Genomic DNA, 14699 nt, shown 5'->3' with positions numbered 1-14699 from the left:
TATATTATTGTATATTATTAGTATTTAAGTGTTTCAAATGTCTGACCTTTACTGGACTACTTCCCGATGTGTTATTGCGTGTCTATTCAAGTGATTACGAGTACAATAGCTTTTTGGACACATGGGGCATTTGTATGGCTTCATCCCCGTGTGGAGGAACATGTGCTTTTTAAGACAGGAATTGGTGGAGAAGCCTTTCTTGCACTGGACACAAGTGAAAGGCCTTTCGCCACTGTGTACGCGCGCGTGTCTTCGAAACTGGCTGGAGTTGATGCAGCGCAGGTCGCACACCTCACACCTGTACGGCCTCTCCCCCGTGTGAATGCGCATGTGCACCTGTAGCACCCCAGCGGAGCCGAACGCCTTGCCACACTGGGAGCACACGTACGGCTTCTCCCCCGTGTGGCTACGGATGTGGATGGTCAAGTTCGCCTGATTGGTGTACTGTTTCCCGCAGAAAGAACAGTAGAATTTATTTCTTCCAGCATGGAACTCCATGTGCCGCTTGAGCATGTACCTGTTCTGGTACCACCGTCCGCACTCGGAGCAGAGGTAAGGCTTCTCCGCCGTGTGCAGCCGCTGCCTGTGCGTCTTCAGGCCGATTGTAGAAGTGAAGTCTTTGTCACACTCGCTGCAGTGGTAGGGCCTGTACTCTGGATGTGTCTTCAAGTGGAGCCTCAGCGCAACCTCGGAGAACGTCTCGCCGCAAAACTGGCACCGGCCTGGATCTGTCTTGGCTGGGGCACTGGCAGGGTCGGACACCGAGTTTCTCCTCGGCTGTAAACAGGGTGGCTGTGAGGAGTCGCCCCCCTGGTTGGCTCCAGCCTGCTGATGATTGGTGAGACTGCTCAGCCGTTTGAACTCCCTGCCGCAGTGAGCGCACGTGAACGGTTGTTTGTCCGCCATGTGAATTCTTTGGTGTCTGCGCCACTTTTCCCGGGACGCCATTCTCAGCCCACAGGTGACACACTTATACTGCTTACAAACGTTCTTCAGCTTGTCGATGTCGACCCTCATGGTGTCTTCTTGGCCTTGCTGGACAGCATTATAGCAGGTCTCCTCCGCTACCGCCCCTGTGTGGACCGTCAAAAATAATGTCATACTGCAAATGAACAACATCCTACAGAGGTGCTAAAAAAACGGTCACACACAGCAATCTCAGAGAACATCTCACCGCAGAGCTGGCACTGACCTGTGTCTGTCTTGGCTGGGGCACTGGCTGGGCTGGACTCTGAGTTTGTGGTGTCGTGGAGTCTGCTCGGCTGTGAGCAGAACTGCTGATGATTCGTGAGACTGCTCTGCCGTGTGAACTCCCTGCCGCAGTGAGCACACGTGAACGATGGTTTGTCCGCCAGGTGAATTCTTCGGTGTCTGTGCCACTTGCCCCGGGATGGCAGTCTCAGCCCACAGGTGACACACTTATACTGCTTACAAACGTCTTTCGGCTTGTTGACGGCGACCCTCAAGGTGTCTTGGCCTTGCTGGACAGCATTATGGCAGGTCACCTCTGCTACCGCCCCTGTGTGGACCGTCAAAAATAAAGTCATACCGCAAATGAACAACATCATACAGAAGTATGAACGACTTACCAATAGAACTAAAAACACAAACTGAACTGAAAACATTTAGCAGTAAGGTAAAACACTGGCTGAAAGTAAATCAGGGTTGCAGCCACTAGGACACGCATGCACACATACACACACGCACACTCTATTGTCTATATTTTACTGTACTGTCTGTTGATGCCTGGCTGCTCGCATTGGTGAGAGTTTGCAGGCGGTTGGGTATCTGGGGACTGTGTCTTATGTGATGTGATGTTTTGCTGTCTGGGGTGTGTGTGTGCGTGTGTGTGTGTGTGTTTGTGTGTGTGTGTGTGTGTGTGTGTGTGTGTGTGTGTGTGTGTGTGTGTGTGACTGGCTGTTCGCATTGGTGAGAGTTTGCGGGCGGCTAGGTATATCTGGGGGTTGTATTGTATGTGATTTGCTGTCTGTGTTAGTGTATTGGGGTATGTTGTGACTGGCTGTCCATATAAGTGAGAGTATGTGGGCAGCTGGGTGTCTGGGGGTTATGTTATGTGACTTACTGGTTGTGATGCTCCTTTGTATGTTGTGGTTATTCTGTTGTGTATGGTCAGGGTATGAACACTAAAATTACCTTGATCTTTTGTTGGTCTATATATGTATAGAGAGGTGTTTGCACACATATACTACACTTTTTAGATTACTTTTAGACTACAACATGTTTTTTAGAAAGGTCTGACCAGGGACTGGGGTTGCAAATTAGCCAACTGGCTAGAAACCTTTTATGTAACACATCTACAGACATTGTTATGGCATTGACTGTGATGGCTATGTATGTAATAATGTGCGCTGCATTGTCCCTGACAAATAAACAAATAAATAAAATAAAAAAAGTGCTCAAAGCTGCCGCAGCATCCTACCTTTCACAGCATTATTTGTGCTGTTGTTGGAGGAAACGTCTGGGAGCACCAAGACCTCTCTGCACAGAACAACACCAAACTCATAATGAACCTATGACACACAACATTACCTTCTCTGTATCTCAATATATATATATATATATATATATATAAAAAAAAAAAAAACATTAAATTATTCAGTACTTACTCCTGTTGTAACAAGGCTGGATTAACTTCAGGCTTAGGAGGAGCCATGGTTAGATTCTCCTCAGTGTTCTGAGCAACTGTGAGACTAGGATGCTTGGCGGTCAGCTCTACAGGTGCTCCATCATTGTCTTCGTCCATAACACTCTTCTTATCCCGGTCAAATTCTGTGCCATCTTCAACACAGACATCACCCTGTTTCTTGTTAATAGAAGTTCCAGCCTGTTTTTGGACATCTCTGACTCTGAGCACATTTGAAGTCATATTAAGGTCTCTGTGGCTCTGGTCATGGCTGTGTAACTTCTGCTTGGCATCTCGAGGCCCTTTAGAGGTAGGGAGTTGTGAATCCAGACTGGGCATCCTTTGCAAGTTAGTCCGACTGTGGCCGTCACCAGAGGCACATTGGAATGACAAGGAAGACATGATTCGATCCTCTACTATAGATGGAAGATCTGTAGATGGTGACAATAAAAAAATAACTTGAACAAACACACACACACACACAAATGGCTGCACTGCTGCACCTTGGGTGCTTTCAAGGTTATCCGTTTTGGGACAATGTGTAATTGCTAGAGTATTACCATCAACAATGGCAATAATGGAAACATTTAAAAAAGCAAAATGATCAAATCAGATGAGACTATTTACATTCATATGTTTGGCCTATTTAAGGGCCTAATCAATACGACATCTTGGAATATCAAAGTGCAGAAAGGTCCCATAATACGGTGTTGCAGTGTTACAAGTGTCGCAGGACACTGGAGTCATTAAGGACCTATAAGTTAGAGGGAATTAGTGGGAGAGAGATTGGGAGTGGGATCAGGAAGTGCCTATTAAATTTACTATTATCTTAAATGGTTGGCATGCCACTGTTTGTGCGAAAACTCACTGCAACGTTTTAATTACATTCTTGCAATGATCGTTTCACACGACTCGCACAAACAACCACAAAGATACTGTAGAAAATGTATGTTCTAATTGTACATTTATATGTCAAGTCTTACCACTCTCCCCCAGAGGTCCACTGAAAGCATCCTGATGCAGAGTATGAAGCTGTTCCAGCTGATTGAGGTGCTGCTCACATTCATCCCAGAGAGAGGAACTGTCTATCAAGGAGGACACCTAGGACATCAACAATGGAGCTTTTTATTTGTATGGTCCATTATAGTTTAATTGATAAAAGCCATGTCTTTTTGCATGACAAATGTCAGTGCATTGCATTGGATGTAAAATAATTCCTCTTCCATACTTGTTTAAAGTTTGGCACTGGTAGGGACTTTTCCAGTCTTGAAATGAAATAGCCAACCAGGACCTGGAGCGCTTTGTCAAAGTCAGGCCCATATTCCACAGGATACACCTTCTAGATAACAAAAACAAGACCATCTCTAGTCACTGAAGATGTTACTGAGAACTTCCAAGGAATTCCTTCACACAGACATAGTATTTTGTTGATATTTGTGGGCGCCAACAGGTATACCATGTTGTTGAAGGTGCAAATAAAAGCTGCCTAACCACTTAAACCACATAAAAGAGAACAGGCTTAAAGAGGACTGTGTTCTCTGATGTTAAAATAGTATATATTCAACTTTGATTAAAAAAAAAAAAAAAACTCAATTGCAATTTTACAAGACTAATTAAAACCATATATTTAGGCTGGGTATTGAAATGGTCTGTTTGACTAAATGGCACCCTCTTTGGCAACCCCAATTGAACTTCAATGGCTTTGCGATGTCCAACATCACAAGCAGGCTCTTTTCTAATTTGCCCATTTTTTTGTGTCTATTTCTAAGTTCAAGATTTTCATATGAAGGAGGGCACAACCATGCCTCATGTTCATGGTAGCTCTTTGTTTATGCATAACCTCTCATAATTCATGAAAACCAAGAAAATATATATATTTCCATTCTATGGGGTTTTGCCATGTTTGTTTAGTTGTATAATGAAAGCACAATTTTTATAGCTATCCAAGCGTATTCACTCATTCAGGCATTTTGGTACCTGTAACGAGCTAATTGACACCATATCGGAGACGCAGGCGCCTAATGTCGAATTACTCCAGTCTAGATTCTATGACAATAATCACTCCTATGGTATATTACTATTGTCTATCCAAAGTATGGCGCCTTTTTCAGAGTTGATAACTGATAGACCAATTAACCAAAACCTAGATATTTTTTGCACCTACAAGTGGTTTGTGACATAAACTTGTGTGAATGAATTGCTGTACATAACTAGTATCAATCTATCCAAATCAAAATGAAAACATATCTGGTTGCACCAATAAACACATTTAAAAATGTCCCTTTCCATAAGTGTGACTGACCTTGAAAAAGTACTCCTTTTCAACGGGATCCTCCAGTAGACTTAACACAAGCTCTAATAAACGTCTTTGCAAGTTTTCCAGTTCTGAATTTTTAGACTGCAGGACATAAAATCAGACACCATTATATAATATATATTTTTATATAATTAATTTGTTGAATAGATATAGCTCAAATGATGACCACGCCAGTACTGCCATGCATTAAATGGTCAGGAATGAACCAATTTGTGTGCCATGCATTATTGATATACATTTACAAGATGCCGTTTTGTAAAAGATTGCTTTGGCTTTTTGAACTCGAAAACTGTCAAACCTCTCCACAGCCTCAATAATAATTACGAGACATAAATGTAAAATGATTTCCCTCACTTACATTCCTTAGAAGTCGAGCCTGGATTTCACTTAAATGACTCCTGATGGTCTGTAGATCAGCAGGGACATCACCCCTGCAATTCTCCAGTAACATCTAAAAAAACATATGGCCATTAACCACACATAAACATACAGTGATAAATTACGGCCGAAATATAAATCAATGTTTAATTAAAATTTACTGTAAGTAACTAAGCAAATTGCTATGGCCCCAATTAGCCATAAATAATCATGTACGAGTATTTTGCGACTTCCTTTCACAGCCCCAAAGGCAGCTGTACGATAAATGTGCAGCAAAAAAGGCAAGAAAAAGTAGTGCTGGTCTTGCCCAAAATTAATATTTCAGTCATTGTAATGAATATTGAACCGACTTTCAAAAATAAAACACAAATCAAATCACAACTGCAAAATCTGTCACAAATGGAAAATCGCATCTTGGATCGCATCTTGGATCTTTTCTCCAAGTAGCACCAAGTAGGCCTTACATAGATAGTGTTGATTTTGTGAGGTGACTTCAGGTCTCACCTTTGTTCGAAGTCCCATAATTAGCGTGGATTTCTGTCTGGGGCTCAAAAGGTCCGGCAGCCTCTTCAAAACAACTGAGACAAAATGTTCCAATTTTCCAAAGTGCTCTACATGTTGGTGATGTGCAACCTGCCACATGAAACCGGTTAGAAGTCGTAGTGGAGGAACCAGAAGGCGTATGGACAAGACAGACGGAGACGTATCTGGGAAAAAGACAGAATAATCATTTACACAAATCATAGCAAATGTACATCATCTCCACAAGTTCAAAATGTAAGGATTGGTGACTAGTGACTAGGCTATAATGTGGACCAATTACAGCCTAACAAACTAGCTGTGAACTGAGGGGCATTCCAAGTACATGGTCCAACCTGGAGTTAACAGGTAAACCTCCTACAACAACAGACCTATGGCATTGTTTTGTTAGGAGAATGAAGCCATACAGATCTTCTATCAGGAGGTTTACCCCCTTATTAGACCTAAAATGAGCCCCTCTCATTCGTCTTTTTAATCGATCCTCCCTTCCTTCCTCCCACTGATCTAGATAAAGAATGATGGGGCGGCAACAATGGCATAGTCTATCTATGCAGTGTTCTTTATAGATCAGTGGAAACGAGCTGGAGGATCGAGGGAGGAAGGGAGGAAGGAAGGAAGGGAGGGAGGATAGATAAAAGACGAATGAGAGGGGACAGAGAATTAGCCCAGAAAAACATCACAATCCATAATCTCGATAGCAATCTGATATACAGTTTTCCAAATTGAGCCACGCAACGTACAGCCTAAAATAACCCAAGTGTGCATCAAGGTCTGAAATCCCACGTTGTCCACAACTTTCAAATAGTCTCCTGCTCTAATCCATCGTGTTCGACTTTTTTAATGCACAGATAAACGTAACGTACTGATCATATGGATAACGTTACACTGAAGCTAAACAGGCACACTGACCTCACAAGCATTAATTATGCCGCAAGTTTAGACAGCCAAACCTTTGCAACTGCGGTAAAAAGTGTAATTAACCTTACCCATTTTTGCGAGTTTTCACGTAATATTTGCTTCTGCTTCTGCATCTGCAGCCGCTCCTGCTGCTGCCTCTGCTTTTGCTTCTGCTTGGTGGTGTGAAACTAGCGACAGTATAAAAAATGCCAATATGACCGCTATTTCGCGAATCCTTCAAAATAAAAGTCAGAACATATTCGTTGCTTTTTCAATTCATGAGGACGAAAATTATTCATTTAAAACTTTATTGTGCTACCAAAGGGAAGGTAAAGTTAGAAAATAATGAAATGAACCTTAGAACACACCTTAGAATGCTGCTATTTTCCTACCTTGCCTATGTTGAAGTGTGACTGCTAAAACAATAAAGTTGTGCTTATTTCAATGTAGCCTACTTTAAGAGTAAATTTATTCCTTTGTGAGCAGGCCTACTACCAGGCCATATACTAACTCCATTGACACATACTCAAAATGAAACAAGTTGTGCATAATGTAAAGGGGGGTGAAATGGAATCCTGTACTTTCAGAATAGCCTATACAAAATTCACCTAGGTACAGGCCGAAGGTATAGCCTATACAAAATTCACCTAGGTACAGGCCGAAGCTTCAGGCTACTTTGACACACTGTTGAACTTCAAATTGTGTGGCCGTGAAAGCAATAAGTTGTGCATAAGTAAAAGGGGGTTAAATGGAATCCTTACAACATGTACTTTAAAATATAGATAAGTAATCACAATACTAAATTTGCCTTTGTAGGTAGCCTATACCAGGCCATATACTATATGTATAGGCCTGCTATTGACACACAATCCTTATAATGTACTTTCAGAATATGTAATACCAAATTCGCCTTTGTAGACCCAGGCCATACGAAGTACCGAGTCACATAAGACTTACTTTGACACACTGTTGAACTTCAAATTGTCGCTTACTGTTGCCAGCTCCACGGAACTCTTCTTCTTCTTCTTCTTCCTCTCTTTCTTTTTACTGATTTGTTGGACGGAATGTCTGCCACCTGCTGTGTTGGAGTCAGTAACATCAGTAGCAGCTTCTAGAGTGGAGCGCTTGTCTTCAAGCTTCTCGTCTTTGGACTTTGGTCATATTAATTAACAATTAATTTCAAATGCTCTTAGGACTTGTTCTATTCAGGTGAAAATCTTACCTTGAGCGCTATCATTATTTGGCAAGCTTTTACAGTGTCGCCCATAGACCACAGGGAGGCAGCAATGCCGAATGCGCTTGCAGATTCCTTGAACAACGCGCAAAGTATTCTGGTACGTGGATGTCATGACGCCAAGTTCAAAACAGAAAACGTCAATTCTAGTCGACACAGCTACCATGCTATCAGCGCATTTCTAGAAACTCTGTTAGTTTCGGATGCGTCAAACCGTGTTTTTACAGAACAGCATCACCGTGGCTTTCCATTGAAAGACATTTACACCACAGTAGTAGGTAGTGTCTGCTTCAGGAAGGTTTTGTGAAAAAATGCTGGCTGAAAAAGTTAGCTGTAACGCCAGCTAGTAATGTTATGTCAACTTGGCTTTTAGCTTGCCTTCTAACGTTATCTTAACGTTGCATTGGTGATAACAAAGTATTTACTCTATTTACCCTGTATCATTTGTTGGTGTATGTGTTCATTATATAGTTACTGTAACGTTGCAGGTATAAATGTGTAGTTGGTTGTAGTTGTCACGTTTCTCATAGTCTGTTTAGGGTAGCCAAGTAACGTTAACATTACTCACGTGTCAGAAACCTAGCATTGGCTGATGCTAACTGTTGGTTCTGACCTGGTTCTGACAGGGTATGTGACAAAAAATAGAGCTTGATTAGTAAATGTCCAGATAATCTGTTAAACTTCCATTTGGTCTTATGATTTAGTAATATCAATATCTAACATTGGCCATTTGGACCTATGGTAACGTTATAAGATAGCGATGAGCAGTGGGAACAAAGCCATAGAACTTCAGATGCAAATGCGTCAGAATACTGAAGATCTCCAAAACTTCATGAGAGAACTTGACAACTGGGAAGCTGACATAAAGAAGAAGGACGAACATCTGCGTACAGCGAACGAGGGAGACAGCACAGTATGCCTGGATTTTTGGTTTGGTTTTTAAATGGCCATTATCGATTAGCTTACATCTAAAGACTCGAGTTGTTTCTATTTTTGTTTTTGGCAGACAAATATACCTCCGGTGAGAAACAAAGATTTCAAAAAGAAGAAGCGTAAAACAAAATGCAAAATATCAGACAAGGATGCTCACACTGAAGACAAGAAATCAAGTCGCATTAAGTCATATGACTATCAGTCCTGGGAGAAATTTGATGTGGTAATATTAATATGAAAAATATAAAATAAGAACAGTATGTGTAATGCCATTTGCCACTTCTTCTTACATTGTTGCCTTTTTCATGTTGGAGACTTAGTCCAGTTCTCGCTATTTTTGACAGGACAAAGCTCTGGATTCAGTAGACAAGGAGGAGAGTCAAGAGGAGTCAAACGAGTCAGATTCTGAGGACGGTGCGGTTAAGGTTGACCAAGAGGCAGCTCTGGCTGAGAAGGAAAAGGTTTGGGACTTTTGGGGTATTTCTGAGTCTTTTGGGGTATTTCTGATATTTTGGTGTGTACAGTCTGTGCATCTGACACTGTGTAATTGTTGTCTGCCAAGTGAAAACTCTTCTGTTTCTCTCCAGGGTAACCAGCTTTTTAAGCAAGGAAAGTATGATGAAGCTCTGGAGTGCTATACCAGAGGCATGGATGCTGACCCCCATAACCCCATCCTTCCTACCAATAGGGCTGCTTGCTTCCTCAGACTCAAAAAGTAAGTCATCTACTTTATGCTTGGTTGATGTATGATACTATTCCTATTTATCATATGCTAATGCAAAATACTATGCTTAATTCTTCTCACAGGTATGCTGTTGCTGAGTCCGACTGCAATTTGTCTATTGCGCTGGACAGTAAATACATCAAAGCTTATGCTCGAAGAGGAGCTGCACGCTTTGCCTTAGGGAATTATCACTCCGCTTTAGAAGGTGCATGGGCATTAAGTCTGATAAATAGTTAAAATTATAAACCATCCTCCTGCATAATGTTATAGGATAAATTGTGTAAAGCTTGTACACATACTTTGATACTTTTGTCAGCTACCAGTTATATATGCTGTCGCACTAAAGCTGATTTATTTGTTGACTGTTCCAAGATTATGAGACAGTTCTCAAGCTGGAACCTGGCAACCTGGAGGCTCAGAATGAGCTGAAAAAAGTCAAAGAGGTACAGCTCTTAACTGCACTGCGAATAGTTTTTATTATAATTTGTTATTATTATATATTATGATTTTATTTTATTGAATTAAAAACACGTGCTGTGTGCTAAGCATGAGTTAATCTCTCACCATGTCTAAGGCCTTGGCTACAGCGGGACCCTCAGAGAAAGGAGAGGAAAGAGAAGCGGGGGAGACTGTGATGGACCCCGCCCAGCAGAGCAAGCTCGAGGAGCAGCAGAAAAGACAGGAGGCAGTGTTGCACAAGGACCGGGTAGGCCTTCTCTTCCACCTGCACAATTCACTAAGAAAATGCTTTTGATTTGTGAAGTCTGGCATCTTGATATGATTATGAAAGATGACAGCAGCCTGCTCTGATGGTGTGACCTTTTCAGGGCAATGCTTACTTCAAAGAGGGGAAATATGAAGCTGCCGTAGAATGCTACACACAGGGCATGGAGGTAGATGCTACCAATGTTCTCCTTCCAGCCAACCGAGCGATGGCTTACCTGAAACTGGAGAGGTGTGAAACTCTTTGAACGGCCAGTTTTTGTTCAATATGAGACTGGAAATTTGAATTGACGTTCATTCTTTTCATTTTCAGTTGTCTTGCTTAAGTTAGGGTTATTCCGTTTGTGTTGGTTGAATCCTGACTTCATGCTTTCTTGGCCTTCTCTGTTTTCAGATTTGCAGAAGCAGAGGATGACTGTGGTATAGCCATAGCTTTGGATGGCACCTATTCCAAAGCCTTTGCCAGACGGGGAACAGCCAGAGCCGCCCTGGGAAAGCTGCAAGAAGCCAAAGCAGGTGTGGAGGTGGCACAAAAGCTGGCACACAATCGTATCCCTCCACAAGTCTTTCAAATAGCTATCATCTCTCTTAACATCCTGGTCCCGTAGTACATCATCACCACTGATAATTGACTTGGAGCCTCTTCCAGCCTGCTGAAAGAAATATGTGTTGTCTTCATGCAGTCCGTGAATGTCTGTAATGTTTAAGGTGAATGTGTGCATTTATGTTTTGCTTCAGTCTAGAAGCAGATTATTTACTCAGAGAATTGTTGTGTCTTGTTTAGACTTTGAAAAAGTGCTGAAGTTGGAGCCTGGAAACAAGCTAGCTGTAAATGAACTCAACAAGATTAAAATGGTAAATTCACAAATTACTTGAACCAGTACAACCCCGCTGACATAAATCACGTTTGTTTTGACATTTAGATGCACGTGTCCTGTAATTAAATGTTATGTTTATTTAAGATTTTCAAGCCTCACTCAGAACTGTTAGTCATAAGTAATAATTTCCTCTCATGTTGCCAAGGATATTAATGCGGGCCGAACGTCAGTCGGCGAGCACACCCAGAGAAGAGTAGTCCAGCCAATAAGCAAGCCACCCCACTTGCGCTCAACTGTAAGTCAAGTTTCCACTCTGCTGCTTCTATAAAAGTTTGAGTGTTTTTTTTAGTGCTGTTGACGACATTTTGTTCTGATTCTGCCTATGTGTTTTGCAGAAGCCACTAAGAAGGGTGGAAATTGAGGAGATCAAAGGAGATATCGCCCCGTCCGACAGGTCCCTTAGCACGGAGGGTGCATCTGTCCCCCTTAAACCTCGGGTCCCATCACCACTGGCAGTTCAGGCTGAGAGTGAGGCGAAAGGTGAAGGGTCATCACTAGGCTCATCCCCGTCTGCCAAAATACAGAAGATTGAGGAGCTGCCGGACCCAGTTCCACAATCTCCAACCAAGTAAGATTCTGTTACAATCAAACGATTGTGATCAACTATTAGTTCCTCCCTAGCTACTGATGTGTCCATTGTGTTACAGTATGTACATTTCAGTGATCTGTAAAGAGAGAGAAAGTGAGTCACAAATTCGTTCAAATTTCACACAAAGGAGCCAAATCACCAGCTTTCCTGCAGTTGGTCAGTTTTGTGGTACTCAACTCCAGTGAAACAAAGTGTTTGCTGGATTGTTGAGTGGTTTGCTTATCACCACCTCTTTACTTTCCCAAGATTGTCAAGGATTTCAAGTGAGGAGAACAACCATTGCCAACAGAAACCTTCATTGAAAGGTTCATTCTTGTACCATCAGGCATTAAGTAGCCGGTCATAAAATGTGTTTCAGGCCTTTAATGGTGTACACTGTGTGGCTGAGGATTTGAAACGGTTAATAACAAATACAGTAAAGCTGCTTAAATGCAAATAGTCTAATGTGTTCATGTGCATAAATATCTGTATAAATCCTCACTATTAAAAGTCAACAATAGCCCCGTTTACATGGACACTTCTATTCCGATTAGAAACGGAAGAAACAGCTCAATCGGAATAAAAATCGTCATATAAACACCTCAATCGGAATGAAAATCCTGATCCGATCAGAATTGTGATCGGAATAGAAGAGGTGGTGTAGTCCATTCCTATTCCGAATGAACGCTCATGTATACGGTCATTCGGATTGACCGTAATATATTCCCAATGAAAAGTAGCAAACAACGGCTATTCCGATCAAAGATTCTAAAGCGCTTACAGACGTCTGATCGGAATAGAATGTAGCCCATGTAAACAGACGGCGCAAAAATGTTCAATCGGAATAGTTTAATCGGAATGACAAAAAACGGTCCATGTAAACGTGGCTAATGTCATTGTCGTAAATAGAACAGATGGCAGTTCAGGCTAGTTTCAGGTCACTTGCAGTTCAACTCGGTGCGCTAAGCAGCCATACTGTACATCACAAACATCCTGGGAGAGGTGGAGTTGTGGACTCCATTGAATGACCTTTGTGTGCAACACGTAACACGTTCAATGCTTTGTATAAGTAGAAGGGTGGGTATTTTAACGTAGTACGTATTGTGCCACCGGGTGCTTTTGAAGGTAACACTTCACTTGTGCAGGGGGAAGATTTATTTTAAGAAATGTCAACACAACCTTTTGAGCACTTGCTCAACTGGTTACTGAAACGTGTTGCTGTAGCGTGTTACTGTAGTTACTATGAAACTCAGTAAAGGGATTTACTCGCCTCCTAATGTAGGAACTTGCGCGCTGATACTTGCACTGTCCTAAATGTTCATGTTGAAAGGACACATAACACTATGTAAGTAAATTGATAATTAAGCAATACACTTCTTAATAGGATGGATGCTAAACAGATAATTAACATACTCTTAAAAACCATGTTTTCCTGTTTTACTCTGCGTCAGGGGACCTGAGGGTGATGGTTCAAAAGCCTCAAGGAGTAAGCCAGTAGAGAGGCTCCCAGACGCCTCAGAACAGGCCGCCGCCACCTCAAGCCACCAGGAGTCTGTCGTCCTACCGCCCCCGCCAGGCAACAGTTTCCAGTTCGAGGCTGACTTGAGGAAGATTGGAGAAAGGCCTGAAATAATTTACAGATATTTAAAGGTGTGTGCTGCTGCTGCTAACACTTTATCGGCTTATCCAGGAGAGCAAATATACTTTTGTCTTGGCTTTATGTTGAACAAACACTGTATTTTATCACAGATCTGCCTTTGTTGGCTAATCGCCTGCTTTAGTGATGAGTGCAGTAACTGATTTGAATCATCAAAAAATATTTTAGTCCTGTGAACTGTTGCAATACTGCAATACAAATCTATTCAAATTGTCATTAGGATAGAGTCACATTGGGCAAAACATTTCTACAAACAGCAGCACGCGAAGCATTGTTTTCACTTTTCCCTCACGTTTCATTTTAGCAAATTCAACCAGAGGCTTACACCAGAATTTTTCAGAACTCCCTAGAACCTGAAATTTTGGATCAGATTTTGAGGACTCTCCAAAATTACTACATCAAGTAAGCATAACTGCAATTAGTGTGTGAGTCTGACTCATTCTGCTACCAGAAATGCTTCACAGCAGGTAATATGCTTTACAGAAACAGTAACTGTTGAACTGTCCTCCTCCTTTCAGGAATGAAGAGCCTACACTCATCCTGGAGATCCTCAAGAGCCTGGCGAGCGTGAGGCGATTCGACATGGCAGTCATGTTCATGTCATCGGCAGAGAAGAAAGGTATAAACTATCTTAAGCAAGGAAAAGGTCATGGATGTACATGTATATTTGTCTTGGAGCAACATTCTGGCTCTGCCTCAATTTGTCTTTTTGTCTGATTCAAACACACATCCTGCTGTTAGCATTTCAAGCGCATGGTGGCATTGCCAAATGTCTTTCCTCTCATCTCAAGCAGCTCCATTACATATGCTGTACTTGTGATGTTTCTATTGTACGATGCAGAACATAGTTCTGGTTTTGAGAGCAATTTTCTAACTATCTCTACTACTACACTATTATTTTAGTGATCCAGGAGCTGTTTGAGGCTCTGCAGCAAGCAGGACTTAGGGATGCATCCGTCCAGGCCCTGCAGAAGAAGTATGGAGTATGACATCTGCGCTGAGAGGAGAACTATGGCAAAGGCAGCTCTCCAGAGCTGCCGACGAATGAATATATCCGACCAGGTGGAGCTGAAGTACGTTTCTGGGATATTACATTGTGGAATATAGCCCTGGAATTGACACTGACACTGCAAAGACCCAGTAGGGCCAAAGGAGGCGGTGAATGAATTTCACAAGTGTGATTGTGCTTTACATTGAATTAAATGT

The 14699-nt window shown here is 42.0% G+C and overlaps 2 protein-coding genes across 2 annotated transcripts; one reads left to right on the top strand and one right to left on the bottom strand.

Annotated features, from left to right (window-relative positions):
• On the bottom strand, positions 1–7779 carry LOC134062550 (zinc finger protein 271-like). Its single transcript, XM_062518603.1, has 11 exons — positions 7734–7779; positions 6866–6964; positions 5844–6046; positions 5320–5412; positions 4947–5042; positions 3873–3983; positions 3628–3745; positions 2628–3075; positions 2441–2499; positions 1193–1519; positions 1–1073 (listed from the first exon to the last, which is right to left on the bottom strand). The coding sequence occupies exons 2-11, from the start codon at positions 6867–6869 to the stop codon at positions 49–51; spliced, it is 2484 nt and encodes an 827-aa protein (XP_062374587.1). The 5' UTR covers positions 6870–6964; positions 7734–7779; the 3' UTR covers positions 1–48.
• Positions 7780–8147: 368 nt separating this feature from the next.
• rpap3 (RNA polymerase II associated protein 3) lies at positions 8148–14699 on the top strand. Its single transcript, XM_062518419.1, has 16 exons — positions 8148–8923; positions 9017–9166; positions 9288–9404; positions 9531–9658; positions 9751–9872; positions 10040–10110; positions 10242–10373; positions 10495–10622; positions 10785–10906; positions 11175–11245; positions 11414–11503; positions 11604–11836; positions 13288–13486; positions 13798–13895; positions 14012–14112; positions 14397–14699. Exons 1-16 carry the CDS (start codon positions 8771–8773, stop codon positions 14480–14482), a joined length of 2001 nt encoding a protein of 666 aa, XP_062374403.1. The 5' UTR covers positions 8148–8770; the 3' UTR covers positions 14483–14699.

The sequence above is a fragment of the Sardina pilchardus genome, chromosome 17 (genome assembly GCF_963854185.1).
Source record: "Sardina pilchardus chromosome 17, fSarPil1.1, whole genome shotgun sequence".
Lineage (NCBI taxonomy): Eukaryota > Metazoa > Chordata > Actinopteri > Clupeiformes > Clupeidae > Sardina > Sardina pilchardus.
The sequence above is the reverse complement of the archived record's forward strand: the minus strand, read 5'-3'. Positions and strand labels throughout refer to the sequence as shown.